General features: G+C 40.7%; 1 protein-coding gene across 4 annotated transcripts in view; it reads right to left on the bottom strand.

Annotated features, from left to right (window-relative positions):
* SLC26A8 (solute carrier family 26 member 8) overlaps positions 1-18,972 on the bottom strand; it is an 82,541-nt gene that overhangs the window by 43,584 nt on the left and 19,985 nt on the right. For 3 of the 4 annotated variants that reach the window (XM_053603804.1, XM_053603805.1, XM_053603806.1), the window contains exons 4-8: positions 13,792-13,908; positions 11,670-11,851; positions 3,548-3,712; positions 2,900-3,049; positions 1,720-1,802 (exon numbers count right to left, since the gene is read on the bottom strand). In XM_053603804.1, coding sequence (XP_053459779.1) covers positions 1,720-1,802; positions 2,900-3,049; positions 3,548-3,712; positions 11,670-11,851; positions 13,792-13,908 — 697 coding nt within the window. The remainder of the gene's footprint in view (positions 1-1,719; positions 1,803-2,899; positions 3,050-3,547; positions 3,713-11,669; positions 11,852-13,791; positions 13,909-18,972) is intronic. The other variant, XM_053603808.1, reaches the window with a different exon arrangement.

Here is an 18,972-nt window from a genome sequence, read left to right as displayed (position 1 = left end):
CCAACTACTCAAGAGGCTGAGGTGGGAGGATTGCTTCAGCCTAGGAATTCAAGGCTGCAGTAAGCTGTGATTGTACCACTATATTCCAATCTGGACAAGAGAATGAGACCCTCTTTCTCAAAAAAAAAAAAAAAAAGTTCAAAGCTTTGTTTACAATTCAATTTTTGAAATGTTCACTTGTCTATACCCTTGAATCTTATGATAAAAGGTAAGCAAAACTTGGCTGTGTGGTTTATCAGTCATTAATAAAAGAAGTATGTAAGTATAATATGAGTGATTATTATCATAGACTTTGTAATTAAGGAGCAATGAGTTCAAATGGTAGCTCTGTCACTGAGTAGCTCTGTGATCTTGGATAAGTCATTTAAACTTAATAAGCCTTAGTTTCCTCAGCCATAAAAAAAAGATATCTGCCTCATGGCATTACTGTGAGGAGCAAATGAAATAAGGTAAATATGTAAGGTATCCATCCCATTGTTATTCTTGCTATTTTTCCTGAGGGCAGAGAACGGTGTCTTATTTATCTTTCTCTTCCTTGATACCTAGGTGGTGCCTGTTCACACTTTTTAATTGACTAGAATTTCAAATGGATTTAGCCATCATCAGATTTCACTGAGAATTGGTAGAATATGAGACCAATTTAATCTGACTATGCCAGAGTAGCCTATGTTTTGTTACTCTGGAGTTCAGCCAGTATTCTTGACTCTGTGGGATTCTCTATAATATAACATGAAGAAATGGGCAATGTTCTTCAAAATCCTGCCTGTGAGTTAAGAAACTGCAGTCAATTAGCTAATGTGATTCATCCAATCAAGGTTTAAAAAAGTATAATTTCCTAAGAAGTATGAGTGGCACCCCATAGTCACTGGTAGGAATTATGATGTAAATTAATTGTTGAGTTCCTAATAACTCCAGAGGCCAGGCTATTTCTACCCAGAGTAAGAAAATTTTGTTGCTCAAGAGCACTTACTCAGTCTAAGTGGGTGAAGGCAGAAGAAACGTTTATCTCCTGCACACTGAGCCACAGGAGAGACGCTAGGAAAACAGAGGCATCTCTTGTCCAACTCTTGAGAGTTAATCAGACAGGTACAGAGGTTGAGAGGCCTATAATGCACCATGAACAAAACTTGAGTCTATATATGCTGCATGTAGTGCAGCAAACAGTTTTCTTGGGGGGGGGGGGGAATTGGCTCTACTATGAAGAGGGAGGAAAGAGCTGACCAAAGAAAAAACAAGGAGTTGTTCTAGCCCTCTCCTTTTGTCAGTCTCTGTGCTCCAAAATTAATTTGGCCAGAGACTGCTATTAGAAAATACCAGTCAGACTGTGTGGTCAGAGGCTGAGAGTATCAGAAAGAGGAAAGCAATATTCTAAAGTATAATTACCGGCCCCGCACAGTGGCTCATGCCTGTAATCCTAGCAGTCTGGGAGGCTGAGGCAAGTGGATTGCTTGAGCTCAGGAGTTTGAGACTAGTCTGAGCAAGAGCAAGAGCCCATCTCTACTAAAAATAGAAAAACTAGGCAGGCATTGTGGCCAGCACCTGTAGTCCTAGTACTTGGGAGGCTGGGGTAAGAGGATCACTTGAGTCCAAGAGTTTGAGATTGCTGTAAGCTATGACGCCATGGTACCCTACCCAGAGTGGCAGAGTCTCATTCTTTGAGTCTCACTCAAAAAAAAAGAAAAAAAAAGAAAAGAAAGAAAGAAAAGTAGGATTACTGACCTATAAGGAATCATGTCAATAAGTGTGTGGCTTGTTTCTGTGGCCATGCTTATCCTGTTTGCAAGTGCAGTGAAGCCAAGAATCTGTAGAGGGTTAAAAAAAAAAAAAAGGCATATGATTATCTAAATATTATGCATTGTTTCTAGGAATAGAAGTGCTCTGTCTCAAAACAAACAAATAAAATAAAACTGCTACATAGAAAAAGATGGAAATTCACGAATACTGAGTATAGATTTGTCTTATGTTTGTCAGAAAGAAGAAAAGAGTGAATAATTGACAGTAAAAAAGTATTAATAGTAGTTGTCTCTGGATGGTGCAACTAAGAGGTATTTCTTTTTATTCCTTTCCCCTTTATTATTTATTTCTTTATTTTTGAGACTGAGTCTCAAGCTGTTGCCCTGGGTAGAGTGCCATGGCATCATAGCTCCCAGCAACCTCCAACTCAGGGGCTTAAGAAATCCTCTTGCCTCAGTTTTTTTCTTTTCTTTTGTTTTCTTTTTTTTTTTTTTTTTTAGTAGAGACAGGGTCTCGCTTTTCGCTCAGGCTGGTCTTGAACTTGTGAGCTCAAGCTATCCACCTGCCTTGGCCTCCCAAAGTGCTAGGATTATAGGCAAGAGCCACCACGCCAACCTCCTTTCCCCTCTTTTAAAAAAATTTCTTCATATTTTTCAAAATTTCTAGAATGATACTGAATTGCTTTTGTAAGGAAAAACCCTGTATTTTTGAAAATTTATGAGAAAGAGGCAGTAAATAAAAATACTTAAAAATAAGCATGTTTTGAGGGAATTAATCATCTATTGTATGGCACAGTGATGGTTAATAAAGTATTATAAACTTAAAAATTGCTAAGGGAGTAGATCTTAAATGTTCTCACAACAAAAAGTAAGTATATCAGGTGATAGATATGTTCATTAGCTTGATTTAACCATTTCTCAATGTCTACACATATCAAAATATCATATTGTACGCTATAAATGTACATAATTTTGTCAACTATACCCTCAATTGCAAATGTTTAAGGAAAATAAAAACAAGGAAACTAAGCATGTTTTACAAATATAAGCATATATGTATCTAAAACTGAATGTTTAGATATGTTCAGCTTTGGCATAGTCAACGTATGTTTTTTTAAAATTCTTATATTATCTAACCATGAATTCCAGGCATCAAAAACACCTACCAGAAATAATTCCATGGGAAACTCGATGGGATATTGATTGAAAGAAATTCTGATACATTTGTTGATTCTCAGAGCAACAACAGCAGTTAGAAATAACAGAATGCTAGTGGAGTTAGCTTTTGGAAGGGCTAGACAATAATTCACTATGTTCTGAAAGAAAAATTACAGAGGCTTAGAAAGAGTTATCATAATTGCATAAATCTAGAAAATGACAGTTATTCTAGATTAGTTTAGAAAGAAGCCCCTAGGTGGAGTTGCTAGAAGGTCTTTTTGAGCATTTCATAACAGTGAGGGTGGGGACATATTTTAAGTTGAAAAAGAAATTAAAAGAGGCAGTAATGTTTAATAAGGATAGGATACACTTTATTTGTTTCAGTGTAACAGAAAGGACATAGGTGATTTGTTCATGATATATAGCTACAGCATCTTGCAGGACAAATTTTAATGTAAATCATGTAAATTTAAAAGGCTGAGCTGAAGTTGTTAAAGCATAGTCTAACTGGCATTTGCAATTAATCAAGACCTAGATCTAGGAGAGAGGAAACTATTCCTAGGACTCTAGCAGGAGTTTCTCTGCTGGGGCCTGCTTCTCTTTGGAGGCAAGGGGAGGGACATTTGTAACCCTAGGTGAAGATTGAAATTACTCACGTAGAAGAAGGCGATGGGACCAGCGTGGAAACTAATCATAACCCCAAAGATGAAAGTCAGCTGGGACAATATGACGTGCAGTGCCGCAGCAGCCAGATAAGCACTGATTGCAGCCTCTGGAAGGTATGTGGTAACTAAGCCCAAACCCATCACGCCCATTGACAGCTGCAGGGATTCGGGTGGAAAAGAAAAACAGAGTGGAGCAGAATGTCTTCAAACTAGCAATGACACCAATGGCCCTATCCAGGCGCCCCGAGACCCTTTCTCGGAAGGGCTTCCAATAAAAAAAGTTAAGTTAGGCCCCTTGTGTAACTCTTGTGTCTCTCCTTCCCTAATGAACAGAACTTGATGAGATAAGGTGGATCCTTGTGTGTTGACCAGAAGCTCCCAACAAGCACTAACTCACATCTTTTCTTCCTTTCTTCATGAGCTTTGTTGGCTAGGTAAATTAAATTCAAGAATCTACTGCCCTCTAGGTTGCTTTGGGGAAACAGCGACAAGGTGATCAAAAAAGCCTTTGCCTTATTAAAGGCCCCTTCATGAGAAGCTTTGATAGTCCTTTTCAGGAGAGGTTTAACAAGCCTATTAGTACATAGTACAACTATATATGAGGAATGCAGCATATCACAGAGGAAAAGAGAAGTCCAAAAAACGGATCCAGCTCAAATTTCTTGGCCTTTGACTCTTTGAGAATGATAGGACTGAATTTATGTGTTCAAGATTATGTATGTAGTGAATACATAAATAAAGAAGGTATTTTATATGTTCAATACATATATAAGATATAAATATGTTATATAATATTTAAGAAAATTTTATGTACACACAAAGGATCTAAAAGGATAGACACCAAAATGTTAATAGAAGCTACCTTTGGAGAATGGGCTTAGAAGTTGGGATAACACTTTGTACACTTTTTTACTGTTTGAGCTGATCAACTTTCATTTATTTTTTTTTTTGGACAGGAAAAAAATTTTTTTAAATTATGAACTCAATCCATTTGCTGTATTTCAAAGGTGCAGTACTTTTCTTCATTTATTAGTGAAAGAAGTTAGACATCAACTTCCAGGCTCGATGCCTGTAGCTCAAGCAGCTAAGGCACCAGCCACATACACCAGAGCTGGCGGGTTCGAATCCAGCCTGGGCCTGCCAAACAACAATGACGTCTGCAACCAAAACATAGCCAGGCATTGTGGTGGGCGCCTGTAGTCCCAGCTACTTGGGAGGCGGAGACAAGAGAATTGCGTAAGCCTAGGAGTTAGAGGTTGCTGTGAGCTGTGACATCACAGCACTCTACCCAGGGCAACAGCTTGAGGCTCTGTCTCAAAAAAAAAAAAAAAAAGAAGAAATCAACTTCCAAAAAAATCAGCAAATGGCAAACAAATTTCCTTAAAAGTCATAGTCACATATATAGTGCATCCTAGAAAAGAGGAGGGGCAAGACAGGTTCCATGACTTTCATCAAATACTGGATCTACTCAGGGGTGGAGAGAAAAGGCAACTTTCAAAAAGGAGTATGTTGGCTTATGCCTGTAGCTCAGTGCTTAGGGTGCTGGCCACATGCACCGTGGCCAGTGGGTTCGAACCTGGCCCAGGACTGCTAAACAACAATGGCAACAACAACAACAACAACAAAATAGCCAGGCATTGTGGCGGGCACCTGTAGTCTTAGCTACTTGGGAGGCTGAAGCAAGAGAATTGCTTAAGCCCAAGAGTTTGAAGTTACTGTGAACTGTGATGCCACAGCACTCTACCAAGGGCGACATAGTGATACTCTATCTCAAAAAAACCAAAAAGGGGGTGGTGCCTGTGGCTCAAGGGCACCGGCCCCATACCTGAGGTGGTGGGTTTGAACCTGGCCCCAGCCAAAAAAAAAAAAAAATAAATAGATAAAAACCAAAAAGGAGTATGTTATTAAATGAGGCATTCATTTACTATACTCCTTCCTAAGAGCACCATGGGGAACATGTTTTCTAAACTAGATCTAAAAAGTGGAATGTGGAATCAATCCATCCTCTTCCCCTTAAGGGCTGTCCACTGGTTAAAGAATTAAAAAAAAAAAAGCACTAAAAAACAAATCACACGGACGGTTCCTATGGCTCAGTGGGTAGGGTGCCAGCCCCATATACTGATGGTGGTGGGTTCAAACCCAGCACCCGGCCAAACTGCAAAAAAAGTAGCCGGATGTTGTGGGGGGCACCTGTAGTCCCAGCTACTCAGGAAGCTGAAGCAAGAGAATCGCCTAAGCCCAAGACCTGGAGATTGCTGTGAGCTGTGACATCACAGCACTCTACCAAGGGTGATAAAGTGAGACTCTGTCTCTACAAAAAAAAAAAAAAAAAAACATGCATACCAAAAACAGAAGGGGGGAAAAAAAGGACATTAAGATGTCCCAGATTACTCTCCAGAGTGGAACTAGGGAGCAGCTTCAACAATTCAAATCAGTCTATTACAGAGTCATCACAAGCATACCTTGCTTTAAAAAAAAAAACAAAAAAACTTTTTTTTGAAACAACAAAACAAAAACTAGTACTGATCACTTTTCTGATAATACACAATTACTCCAAATTAACTAGTATTGGGAGGGGAAAGAGAGGGCTATACCTAGGGGCCTTCTCTGACACGATTTCATGTGGGCAAGTGCAGGGCATTTGTCATTATTGCAAAAACAAATTTTAATTTTTAATCTTTAGTTTGATTTAAAAGTTGCTTTTAGTATGATGCCGACACCAGCTATGCAGAAAGGGCTCTGGAGAGATGTTCAGCAGCACACACCTGTGGCTCTTCTTTGGGTTCTGGAGATTCCAGGGCAGCCAATATTGCTTTGTCAAATACATTCTCTAGGCCTGTCTGTGTAAGTGCAGAACACTCCACTTACTTGACAGCCTTCAGGTCAGGGGCCAGCTTTTCAGCAGTCTCTGGTGTGATAGGTTTCTATTTATCCTTGGCAAGTTTTTCAATAGTAAGAGTCATCTCTGAGATCAATTTGGGTCTCAACAAGCAAGAAAGGAGTCTTTGGACAATGGTGAGTTATCTCAGGCACCCACTTTTCTTTCACATTTTCAAATGAAGATGGAGAGACCACTGAAAAAAGGCTAGAAATACATCTGTTTGTGGAAAACTCAGTGATCATAATCTGTCATAATCCTCTTGCCCTGCAGTATCAGAAAGTTCAAGAGTATATGGCTCTCCACAATGATAACTGTGACTGCATAGTTGTCAAAAACAGTTGGAACATATTCAGATGGAAATTTGTTTGTTGTATAGGATATCAGGAGACGTGTTTTACCAACAGCATTATCGCCTACCACAACGCACTTAATTGTCTGCATTGCTGAAATAGTTTTATATCCACTTTAAATATTTCAAATCTGATGTTGACCCCAGCGTCTCCACCAGGGTATTGGCAGCACTCGATGATTAACTTTTATAATAAAAAGCACAATTGTTGGAGTAGGTAGCTAAGTTAGATATGAGCGAGAAGAGAGGAGGCAAGTGAACTGAGTGCGAGTGTGAAGAAAGATAAAGGGAATTTTTGTGGGACTCTCTTGAAATATCTCGAGAATTCAAAGTGAACTTGAGAGAATTAGGGATAGATACCATGACATATCCATAAAAGGAGACTATAAAAGGAGGAAATCCACCCTCACTAGTTCTTGGTACTCCATTGGACAATTCAAATAATGTGGCACTTCCTCACTGGATGAAAACAATAAAAGCCTAGAGACTCTAAGCAGCCAGGCCAGAGTCCTGGTGGACAAAGGCCTGCTCCTGCCCTGTGAAGTGTACTTTCCCTTCCTTTCAGCTTGCAAGACAGTCCTTTTTCTACCTTTGCTTTGTTGCCTGCTATCATTCTTCATAGTGGGTAGATAAGAAACAAGGGATTCTGGGCACAACCAGTAACACAATTAGAAAATCCATGGCTAGAGGATGAGTCCCAACCCCCTTCATTTTTTTTTTGGAGGTAGAGCTCAAGCTGTCACCCTGGGTAGAGTGCTGTGGCATCACAGCTCATAGTGCCATGGCGTCATAGCTCACAGCAACCTCCAACTCTTGGACTCAAACGATCCTCTTGCCTGAGTTTTTCTTTTAGTAGAGACAGGGTCTCAATTTTTGCTCAGGCTGGTCTCGAACCCGTGAGCTCAAGCAATCCACCTGCCTCGACCTCCCAGAGTGCTAGGATTACGCATGAGCCACCACGCCCAGCCCCCAATCCCCTTCAGAGAGTAGGTTAGAAAATTGGTAAATCCCAGTGAAGACAATTCAGTATGTGGGGGAAAGAACAAAATGGTAGTCTTAGAGCCTACTACTGTTACCACTTCACTCTCCATTGCTCTCAGAAAACAAACAATTTAGAACCAATACATCTTTTGGCTTTAAAAGCTTTTGCTTCAAAGTTTGTCATCAGCCAAGAACCACTTAATCTCTTGTCATTGCTGCTATACTATATAGTCAGGCCAATCTGCCTCATAGTTTTTGTTTAATTGGCTGATTCCTATTTCTATGCTTAACCCACAAAGTCCTCTTTTTTTTTTTTTCCCCATTTCTGCCAGTTCGTGTGCATTCTCTCTTTCAAGAGCTCTATAAAATTCTTCTCCTTAGAGAGGTGTGCTGAAAGCATGGTTCCCAGCGTTGGAGAACCTGGCGTCAGCCTGGGCCCTGCCATTCACTGTCTATGGGAGTGTGGACAAGGTAACTCTCTGCGCCTCAGTTTCCTTATCTTCAAAATGTGACTAATAATACACAGTGTTTTCTATGGATTAAATTACATAACACATGTAAAACAACTACTTCACATGTGAAAACAGTGATAGATAAAAAATACATATCATTTTCATGCCATCCTTTCCTTCCACCTTTCCTGCAAAAGGCAAATATCTTCAATTACCATAGGACTCTTTTTTCCCCATGGTGGTGTGGCATCAGATTCAGTATTAACATTAACATAATATTCTAGGCAGCCATTGCCCAATCAGTCAGAGCTAACCTATGAGGTGAAACCTACCGGCCACTCTTACAGAAAGCCCATACTAAATGTTGAATGAATGAAAGGTGGGGCACAATAAATAGCTGTTTCCTTCCCAGACAACTCAATGCAACTAAACGTTGTTCCTTTACTTCATGTTCTTTCAGCACTTAACTCTTCACTTTTATAAATATTATTTTGTACTTCAAGGTGACCTGGAGCATAGATTCTGGGGGCAGACAACTGAAACTGAATCCCAGTTGGCATCTGTCTCACTGACTGTATGACTTTGGGCAATTTACTTAACCTTTCTCTGCCTTGTTTCCTTAAAGTAAAGATCACAGTAATAGCTTATCCGCATAAAGAGTTGTGAGGATCAAATGAAGTAATGCAGGTAAAGTGCCTAGAACAGTCTCTATTATTATTACCTAGTTCAGTTTCTGTCTCGCTCTCTCTCCCCCTCCCTCCCTCCTTGGAGGCGTTTATTTCTCTGTCTGGTCCAAGGGTGGGGACCCCTCACCTCTCCAGACTCACCTCTCCCACCCCGGCAACCTCTGCGTCCCTCTGCTCTGGTTCAAACTCCTTTATGCGCGTCACGCAGTGGAGGTGCTGGTGCTGGCAGGCTAGGAGGCTGGGGAAGCTGTCGCGCTTGCACTTGAGCTGCGACCAGTAGTGGGCGCAGCTGCGCCGCTGCTGGAGCTGCAGCTGCGCGTGCTTCATCTCCTAGTGCGTGGCCACCACCTCGCACTCCTTGCGCTCGGGGAAGCCGAAGTCTGGCAGGAAGGTGGGCGTCCACAGGGAGTCGGGCTCCACCGAGGAATTGCCCGATAGTAGCGAGCCAGGTGCGCCCCCATGGCTGCTGTCGCCGCAGGCCCCCCCATAGGCGAGGGACCCTCGCTACTACCCGGAAGTACTGCCCCTTTCCCAGATTTCTTATTCCATTTTATTTTTAATTTGAGGCAGGGTGTCGCTCTGTCACCCAGAGTGTGGAATGCAGAGCATCATAACTCACTGCAGTCTCGAACTCCAGGGCGCCAGCGATTGCTCTTGCTATAGCTTCCTGAGTAGCTGGGACTACAGGTGACAGCCACCACGCCCGGATAATAATTTTTTTTTTTTTTTTGTAAAGATGGGAGTTCTCTATCTTCTCCATGCCGTTCTTGAACTCCTGGCGTCCAGGAATCCTCCCACCTCAGCCTCCCAAAGTGCGGAGATTATGGGCGTGAGCCACCAGGTCCAGCCTGCTAGTTTATTTTTTGACAAAGTTCTGGGGAGAAGGGGAGGATGCCACCTTGTTACTTCCGGGTAGAGACAGAAGTCCAGGTTCCCCATTTGGCCCTTACTGACACTAGAGGCAATAGGAATTCTTCATTATTGCTGAACAAAGCTGAATGTTCTGGTTCCCAACTAGGCCTCCCATTGATACCACTTTGGCTGAGAGAGGCAGGAATGCCTTTACTTCTTCCCACACGGCCTCCACTGACACCAAAGCAGAGGAAGGTTGGCCTCCTTACTGCTGCAGGGTGGGGAAACACCTGGATCTTCACTAGGCCTCTTCCAGGAATGAGAGTTTTGACTCCCTATTTAGCTTTCTCTGCTACCATCCAAACAGGGAGGTTGGGCATCTTATAGCTGGGTGAAGGTGGAAGTCTAGGCTCCTCATATGGCTTTTGTTGGCCTGGGTGGAGGTAATAACCAGCTGTGGTTTTTTTCCCCTTGACTTCGGCTGGAGTTATTTATTGTCTAAATGTTTTTAGTTTTGCTAGCCTTTTCTTGTCCTGTGGCTATAGAAAAGCAGGCTTTTTACCTGTGTGGATAACATGAACAAAAAACAAAAGCAACTTTTTGTTGTGAAAAAAAATTTTTTTTTTTTTGTCCATGTCTTGTTAGCATTTTGAGTTTTTGGCTTCTTCAGCTCTATGCCTACGTATATGAGGCAAAAAGAAAACCCAAAGAAATCATCACAGTGTCATTCCTTGGGTCTTGAAATTTCAAGCCATTCTGCCCTTCTCATCATCTTTTAGAGTCTCGTTTTATTTTATGCATCGTGTCCAACATTTTTAGTTGTACTTAGCAGAAAGAATAGGGAAAAATATAGCTATTCCATCTTCCTGGAAATGGAATGTCCCCTCCTTCTTTAGATGAAAAAAAGCTGAGGTTTGAAGGGGGGAAGAAAACATGTCTGAGTCCACTTAGATAATTAGTAGGTTGCTGACATGTTGCTTGTATTTTGTATTCTCCCACAAGATTGAACTTCTTAACCACAGGAATTCTATCTTCTTTTTTTATTTTTGGTTTCTCTTTAAATACCAAATTCATTTCCCAGTATTTAGTAAGTATACTTTATTGATGCTTACTATGTGACAAGCTCTGGGCTGAGTACTTTGCATGCATTTTCTCAATCCTCATAAGAACACTGAAAACAAATATTACTCCCCCTTTACAAATGAGGAAACTGAGGCCCACAAAGGGCCAAGTTTACTGAAGTTCGTACAGCTCATAAGTGTCAGGGCTGGAGCCCACCATGATAGTCTGCCTTTGTAGGCTTCCAGAAAATCCTTCCCCAATGAAATACAGTCCCAGGGGATCAATGAAAAATCAGCTGTAGAATAGGTTAGTTGGGAAGAAAGAGAAAAAATGCTGGAAAATGTGGGAGGCTCTCAGAGGAAAATTAAAGACACTGCCAAACTAAGTTTTGGATTTTAATAAATCATTATGTTATTGTCCTTTAGCTGTGGCCCCCATCAATGCAGAAAAAGGATCCCAGGTCTGACCCTAATGGTTACTAGCTCAAAGTATACTATGTGAGCCTATGAAGATATTCTTAGTGAAAGAATATAAATTAATTTTTAAAAAGGTAAAATCAGGAATGGAACTCTGGAGCATAGTCCCTAGGACCCTTCTTTGTCTTAGAGAAGAAGGGACTGATGAGAGTGTTCAGTATCTCATCCTAAATCAATGGGGGATGATTTCTGAGGAGGGAGAAGTTTTGCCACCAAGGAGATAGCTTATCCCACACATCCTACAAGTTTCTAAAAAATAAATCACTGGAGTTCCAGATGTATCACAACAGATCAAGGAAGCAATTAAAGGAAGGGGTCTCTTTATACCCCCTTTACTCAGTTCTTTTTCAGGGGTTCAGAAGTTCAGATCCTACCTGAATAATCCCAGTCAGAAAAGTTGTGGTTGCTACCACGCTTAAGGATTTATTATAGCTGGTAAAGTAGTAGGGGGCAGAAAAGTCTTCTTTGATGAAAGTTCCCAAGATCAGGTGACCGCTGTTGAATGGGCTCACTTTCAGAAGATTGATCATCAGAGCGCTGAAAAGGAAGAAGGAACCTATGGGAGAAGATGTCAGAGGCAGGAGGTGAGGTTTCCAGTCCAGGTAAACTGATGGATATTGACAAAGCAAGGCATGGTCTGATTTTGTATTGTCCTTGATTTGAAGAACTTTTCTTAATTGAAAGTGGCCATCGAGAAGTGATAAAGCAGGAAAGAGAACTGTGACTGCACATATTGTCACAGAATTTAGATGTTGGTGGTTCAAGTATTTAGTCTCTTTGTTTGGGGGCATTTGGCATGGGATGGAAAGAGAAATAGGTGTCTGGTTCTGCTGTTGTGTCTGCTCTTTAAAAGTGGGATGGTAGTGAAAAGATCAGAAAACAATGCTGATTAATAACAACTGGAAGAAAAATAATACCCAACACTTTCAAAGGATTTACTACATGCAAGATGACACTGAGCTAAACCTGTTTCAAACATTATTTCATTAACTCCTCATATTGACATACACACATATAGGAGCAAAGGCAAATCTTACCTTTAAAGTTACCTAACAGACACAAAACTCTAACAGCTTTATTATCAGTCTTTGTAAATAACTGTGAGGTGCCCAAGAAACTTACAAATTTGGGAAGAAAATTATTCTCTTGGTGTTCAAATGTAAAATGAACACATAATGGATTTGAATAAATGTATGTAACACTGTTCTTAAATAAGGCAGAGTAGCATGTCACATCTACAAGGATGGGATGCTTATCAGACCGAATAATACAAAATATATTAGGAGAAAGAGTGTGCAAGTCAGAGTGGTCAATGTTGGCTCAGTGGGGGAAGCCCAGCAAAAGGCATCTCATTGAATAAATATCAACTTTTAACAAGTATGGTCTTTGAAATAGTCATTACTAATTATAAATTAGTAGATGGACTTTTGACTCAGGGAAGGAAAGTACTTATCTCATGGACTTTAGTGTTTTGATTACAATGACAACATTTTCTCATTGTAAAGAAGCTGGCATGCTGCATTATAAATCAGCCCCATGGAGTTAGGTTATCATGGGTACAGTTGCAAGATAGATCTAGGAGTATTGGCAAAGTCATTTCTGGATCTTTTGCATTGAGGGCAGTCGGATTCCAACATGTGGCAATTTCAACAAGGAAAATACTTCCACTCTCTTATTCCTCTGGAAAACATCTTGCTGGCCTGCTTTTTTTTTTTTTTTTGTGGTGACATTAAAAATGAGACAGAAGGCTTAGCCCCCATAGCACAGTGGTTACAGCGCCAGCCACATACACCGAGGGTGGGTTTGAACCTGGCCTGGGCCAACTAAACAACTGTAACAAAAAAATAGCCGGGCATTGTGGCAGGCACCTATAGTCCCAGCTACTTGGGAGGCTGAAGCAAGAGAATCACTTAAGTCCAAGAGTTTGAGGTTGCTGAGAGCTGTGATGCCACAGCACTCTACCAAGGGCAACATAGTGAAATTCTGTATCAAAAAAAAAAAAACACTTCACCCTAGGAGAAGTATTTAGTTCTACAATCTGACCACTAACCATATGGATGGAATGTCCATCTTCTGCCTCCTTTCTTTTTATCTTAAAGATAGTTGTTATTGTTGTTACTTGAGACAAGGTCTCACTTTGTTGCCTGGGCATGAGGGCAGTGGCATGATTCTAGCTCACAACAATCTCAAATTCTTGGGTTCAAGAGATCCTCCTGCCTCAGCCTCCCAAGTAGCTGGGACTACAGATATGCCCACTAATGCCCAGCTAATTTTTCTATTTTTAGTAGGGATGGGGGAGTCTCATTATGTTGCTCAGGCTGGCCTTGAACTTCAACCTCAAGTAATCACCCACCTTGGCTTCCCAAACAGCTGGAATTACCGATGTGAGCCACTGTGCCCAGCCTAAAGATACTTTAATATTGGGTTCCTTAGCAATAACTAAATGATAGAGGTGAAACTCCATCAACCTCCTGTGTATTTCAGTACTGAACTCACCAATGGACATTTGATGACATGATCCAAAGATTGCATAAATTACTGAAGAACAGAAAGCTGCATAAGTGACATTGAGAGGAGGAACCAGTTGCCTTGTCAGCAAACTAAGCGTCAGGCCTGAAAAGAAAGATGATTTAAGAAAAGGTAGCTTGGATTTTAAAAGGCATCTTAAATAAAAACTGCAAAGCATATTTAAGATCTAAATGATCCATGTGTATAGCCAACTGAGTAATAGTATCCCTTGACATACAGCCCTTCATTCATACTTTTTATCATCTCCTTTAGTTTCCTTCTATTTTGCCACATGCTTTTACACCTCAGTTCTGTATCATAGGCTGGAACAACTCTCACTGAGGTTTTAATGCTAAACATGGAAAGTAAATACTGCAGCAATAGACATCTAATTCCAACAGCTTAGAAGCAGCTCTTGTCCCAGCCCTAGTCTAGCACAAGAAGGTTCTGGGAATTCTCCAAGACTGAAGATAAAACTGAAGAACAAGGCAAGAATTGCACTTAAATGACTTGACTCAAAGTTGGTGTGTGTTTCTTCTCTTCCGCATACCATTCACTCTAACCTCTTCCTTCAGCTCCCTTTTCAATACATACTTTCATTTCTGGGAAGCACTGTGAGAATTTAGAAATGTTGATGCAAATGGATTAAGATACATGGTGACATTTTTTTTTTTCTTTTGAGACAGGGTCTTGCTCTGTTGCCTTGGGTAGAGTGCAATGGCATCATCACAGCTCACAGCAACCTCAAATTCCTGGGCTCCAGTCATCCTCCTGCCTTAGCCTCCTCAGTAGCTGGAACTATAGCTACCACACCAGCTAATTTTTTTCCAATTTTAGTACAGATGGGGTCTTGCTCTTGCTCAGACTGGTCTTGAACTTCTAAGCTCAAGCCATCCTCCCTTCTCAGTCTCACAGAGTGCTAGGATTACAGGCATTAGCCACCAGGTCTGGCTGGTGTCATCTTTTTGACGTTTCAAACCACCACCTTCTGCCCTGAGGGCCTGTCCTCAACTTACATCATACTAATATACTCATTCAAATTTAGTTATGAATTTAGTGAACCAGTTTATTATCTTAGAAATGCAAGTCTTATTTTATCATAAAGACATTTGCACATGAATGTTTATAGCAACACAATTTGCAATGCACAAAGATGTGGAAATAACCCAAGGGCCTTTCAATCCATGAAACTATGGTATATATACAATATACAATATTATTCAGCCATAAAAAAGATAAAGATTTTGTATTGTTATTAACAACCTGGATGGAATTGGAGACCATTCTCCTAAGTAAAGTATCATAAGTATGAAAAAACAAACATCACACGTTTAATCGGAACTAGTAGATTAATACCTACATGCTCACATGAGAGAGAAACTCAATGAAATTCAAGTATGGGGGATGGGCAAGGGGTTGGATAAATTCCCATCCAACAGGTACATTGCATGATATATTGGACATTTCCTGGGTGAAGGACACATATATGAACCAGACTTTCACCTTACAAAAGCAAACTATGTAACCTAATTTTATGTACCCCCATATTAATCTTAAATTTAAAACTATATACGCATATATTATTTTTTAAAAAAGAAAAGCATTAGCCGGGCGTTGTGGCAGGCGCCTGTAGTCCCAGCTACTCGGGAGGCTGAGGCAAGAGAATCACCTAATCCCAGGAGTTGGAGGTTGCTGTGAGCTGTGTGAGGCCACGGCACTCTACTGAGGGCCATAGAGTGAGACTCTGTCTCTACAAAAAAAAAATAAAAAATAAAAAATAAAAGCAAGTCTCTTTTATGGGAAGTTTCAAACATAAACAGAAATAGAGAATATTGAATTCCTATGTACCTTTCATACACTTTGATACTGGTCAACCCATGGCTAAGTCATGCCCTACTTTTCTCCTACCCTATGTTATTTTGAAGCAAATCCAAGACATTAAATTATTTCATCTGTAGATATTTCAGGTAGTATCTCTAAAAGATGATATCCCTTTTAATTTAAATACAATATCATCATTATCCACTCAATGTTCAAATTTCCCTTATTATCTCATGAATGATTGCTGTGGTAGAAGGTCTCTAAGATGATCCACAATGGTCATTTGGTATTCTTGCCCTTCTATAGTTGTGGGATGGACCTGCTAACTTGCTTCAAAGGGATACACTGTAACAAAAATGATGGGACATCACTTCTGAGATTAGGTTGAAAGAAGACTGTGGGCTCCATATTGGTTGCTGTCTAGCTAGCTATCTCAGCCAGAGTTGGCTTCAGTGAGATGTGACCTACTAGTCAAGACAGAGTCCTGAGTTTGGAAAGGCTCCACATTTGGTTTAATGCTTACTTGAAATTCTGAATAATTTTTTAACTAGGGGCCCTGCACTTTAATTTGTATTGGGCCTCACACATATCCTGCCAGCTGCCATTTTGTAAAGACATTCAAGCAGCACTTAAAGACATGGGGAGGAACCCAGGCCTGCCAATGGTCACATGAATGAGCCTAGAAGCAGTTCCTCTATCCTCAGAAGAACCTTGAGATGACTGACAGTTTGACTGCAACCTTATGAGAGACATTGAGCCAGAGGTATTATGGTGAATTTTTGGGTGATCTTTAAAAAATTATCATTTGCTGTTACATATTGTACTTTGTTTTATAATATGTGTGTTTAAATCAGGAACCAAATACAGTCCTTACATTGGTTGATATGTCTTTTGTAAATTTATAGGTTCCTTTATCACATTTTTTGTTTGTTTGTTTGCGGTTTTTGGCCAGGGCTGGGTTTGAACCCGCCACCTCTGGCATATGGGGCTGGCGCCTTACCCCTTTGAGCCACAGGCACTGCCCTCCTTTATCACATTTTTTTCTAAGCAAGGCTCTACTGATAGCTAGAAACAGGAAACCTATTCAAATTCGCTTATGCAAAATAGAAAATTTATTAAAAGGCTGTGCAGGGCAGCTGGACCTCATCATGATATCCAAGGTCCCGATGGATATCATGGAAGAACTAAGAAGCCATCAGAATCCAAGGTGGCTATCTCCCCCATATTTTGTCTCCAGGGTTGCATGGTATCCTGTTTTTTTTCATTCATACTACTATTCATCTTGTAACATCATACTACTATGAATATTTTTGTACAAGTCTCCTGGTGCACAGATTTACAAGTTCTTTAAAATTATACACCCTGAATTATAACTTCTGGGCATTTACTAGATAATGCCAAACTGTTTTTTAAATGTTTGTACAATTTGTACTTTCACCAGCAATGTATGACAGTTCTCCTTGTCCACATATATGCTAGCAAACGATACTGTCATATTTTTAAATTTTAGTGTGTATGGTGATAACTCATTTCAATTTTATTTTCCACTCCATTAATTACTAATAATGTTGAGTACCCTTATCTAACTTTTCATAATAGAGACAGGGTCTCCTCACTTTGTTGCCCAGGCTGCAGTGTAGCGATACGAGGTCTCACTCTTGTTCAGGCTATTCTCGAACTTGTGAGCACAAGCAATCCTCCTGCTTCAGCTAATTAAAAACAAAGATTCAAAATCAAAGGCCGAGGCAGGTGGATTGCTTGAGCTCATGGGTTCGAGACCAGCCTGAACAAGAGCAAGACCTCATCTCTTAAAACAGCCAGGTGTTGTGGCAGGTGCCTGTAGTCCCAGCTACTCGGGAGGCTGAGGCAAGAGAATCACTTGAGCCCAAGAGTTGGAGGTTGCTGTGAGCTATGACACCACCGCATTCTATTGAGGGCGACAAAGTAAGACTCTGCCTCAAAAAAAATGAAAAAAACCCCAAAGATTTTGTACAGGTGTCTTGCAATGTTGCCCAGGCTAATCTTGAACTCCCAGTCTCAAGCAATCATCTTACCTCAACCTTCCAAAGTGCTGTTCTTCCCAAATCTAGTTATTTTTATGGATTTGTAGGAATATATGTATCATAAATAAGCCTTTTGCTGTGTATATGTGTTGTATCTTACACTTTAATATTGTTTACCATTCTGTGATTTGCTTTTCAGTCTTTATAGTGGCTTCATAAGGACAGAAGTTCTTACTTTTTTTTTTTTTTGCAGTTTTTGGCCTGGGCTGGGTTTGAACCTGCCACCTCTGGCATATGGGGCTGGCACCCTATTCCTTTAAGCCACAGGCACCCCCCAGGAGTTCTTACATTTTACTTAATTCATATTTATCAATCTTTTCTCTGGGGCATTTCTTTTTGTTTTTTGTGTTTTACTTAAGAAATCTTTCTCAGTAGGGCTCAGTGGCTCATTCCTGTAATCCTAGCACTCTGGGAGGCTGAGGCAGGTGAAATGCTTGAGCTCATGAGTTCAAGAACAGCCTGAGCAAGAGTGAGACCTCATCTCTACTAAAAATGAAAAACTGAGGCAAGAGGATCGCTTGAGGACAAGAGTTTGAGGTGCTGTGAGTTATGATGCCACAGCACTCTACCAAGAGTGACAAAGTGAGACTCTGTCTCAAAAAAAAAATACCCCCAAAACACAACAACAACAAAGAAATCTTTCTCTAGGGCTGAGCACAGTGGCTCACACCTGTAATCCTAGCACTCTGGGAAGCCAAGGTGGGTGGATTGCTTGAGCTCAGTAACTCAAAACCAGTCTGAACAAGAGCAAAACTCTGTCTCTACTAAAAGTAGAAAAATTATCCAAGCATTGTGGTGGATTCTTGTAGTCCCAGCTACTCCAGAGACTAAGGTAAGACAATACTTGAGCCCAGGAGTTTGAGGTGGCTGTAAGCTATGATGCCATGGCATTCTACCCAGGGCAACAGAGTGAGATTATCTTAAAAAAAGAAAAGGCTGGGTACAAGTGGTGGCTCATGCCTGTAACCCAAGCACTTTGCGAGGACAAGGTGGGTACATTGCTTGAGCTTAGAAGTTCAAGAACAGCTTGAGCAAGAGCAAGACCCTGTTTCTACTAAAAATAGAAAAAAACTAGCAGGGTGTTGCGGCGGGTGCCTGTAGTTCCAGCTACTTAGGAGGCCAAGACAGGAGGATTGCTGAAGCCCAAGATTTGAGTGGGGCTGCTGCACTCTACCCAGAGCAACAGAGTGAGACTCTGTATAAACAAATAAATAAATAAATAAATGGAATCATACAGTGTTTGGGAAAAAAAGAAATTTTTTCTACCTCAAGGTCATGAACATAT

This window comes from Nycticebus coucang, chromosome 9, assembly GCF_027406575.1.
Source record: "Nycticebus coucang isolate mNycCou1 chromosome 9, mNycCou1.pri, whole genome shotgun sequence".
NCBI lineage: Eukaryota > Metazoa > Chordata > Mammalia > Primates > Lorisidae > Nycticebus > Nycticebus coucang.
This window is presented reverse-complemented; position numbering and strand designations above follow the sequence as displayed.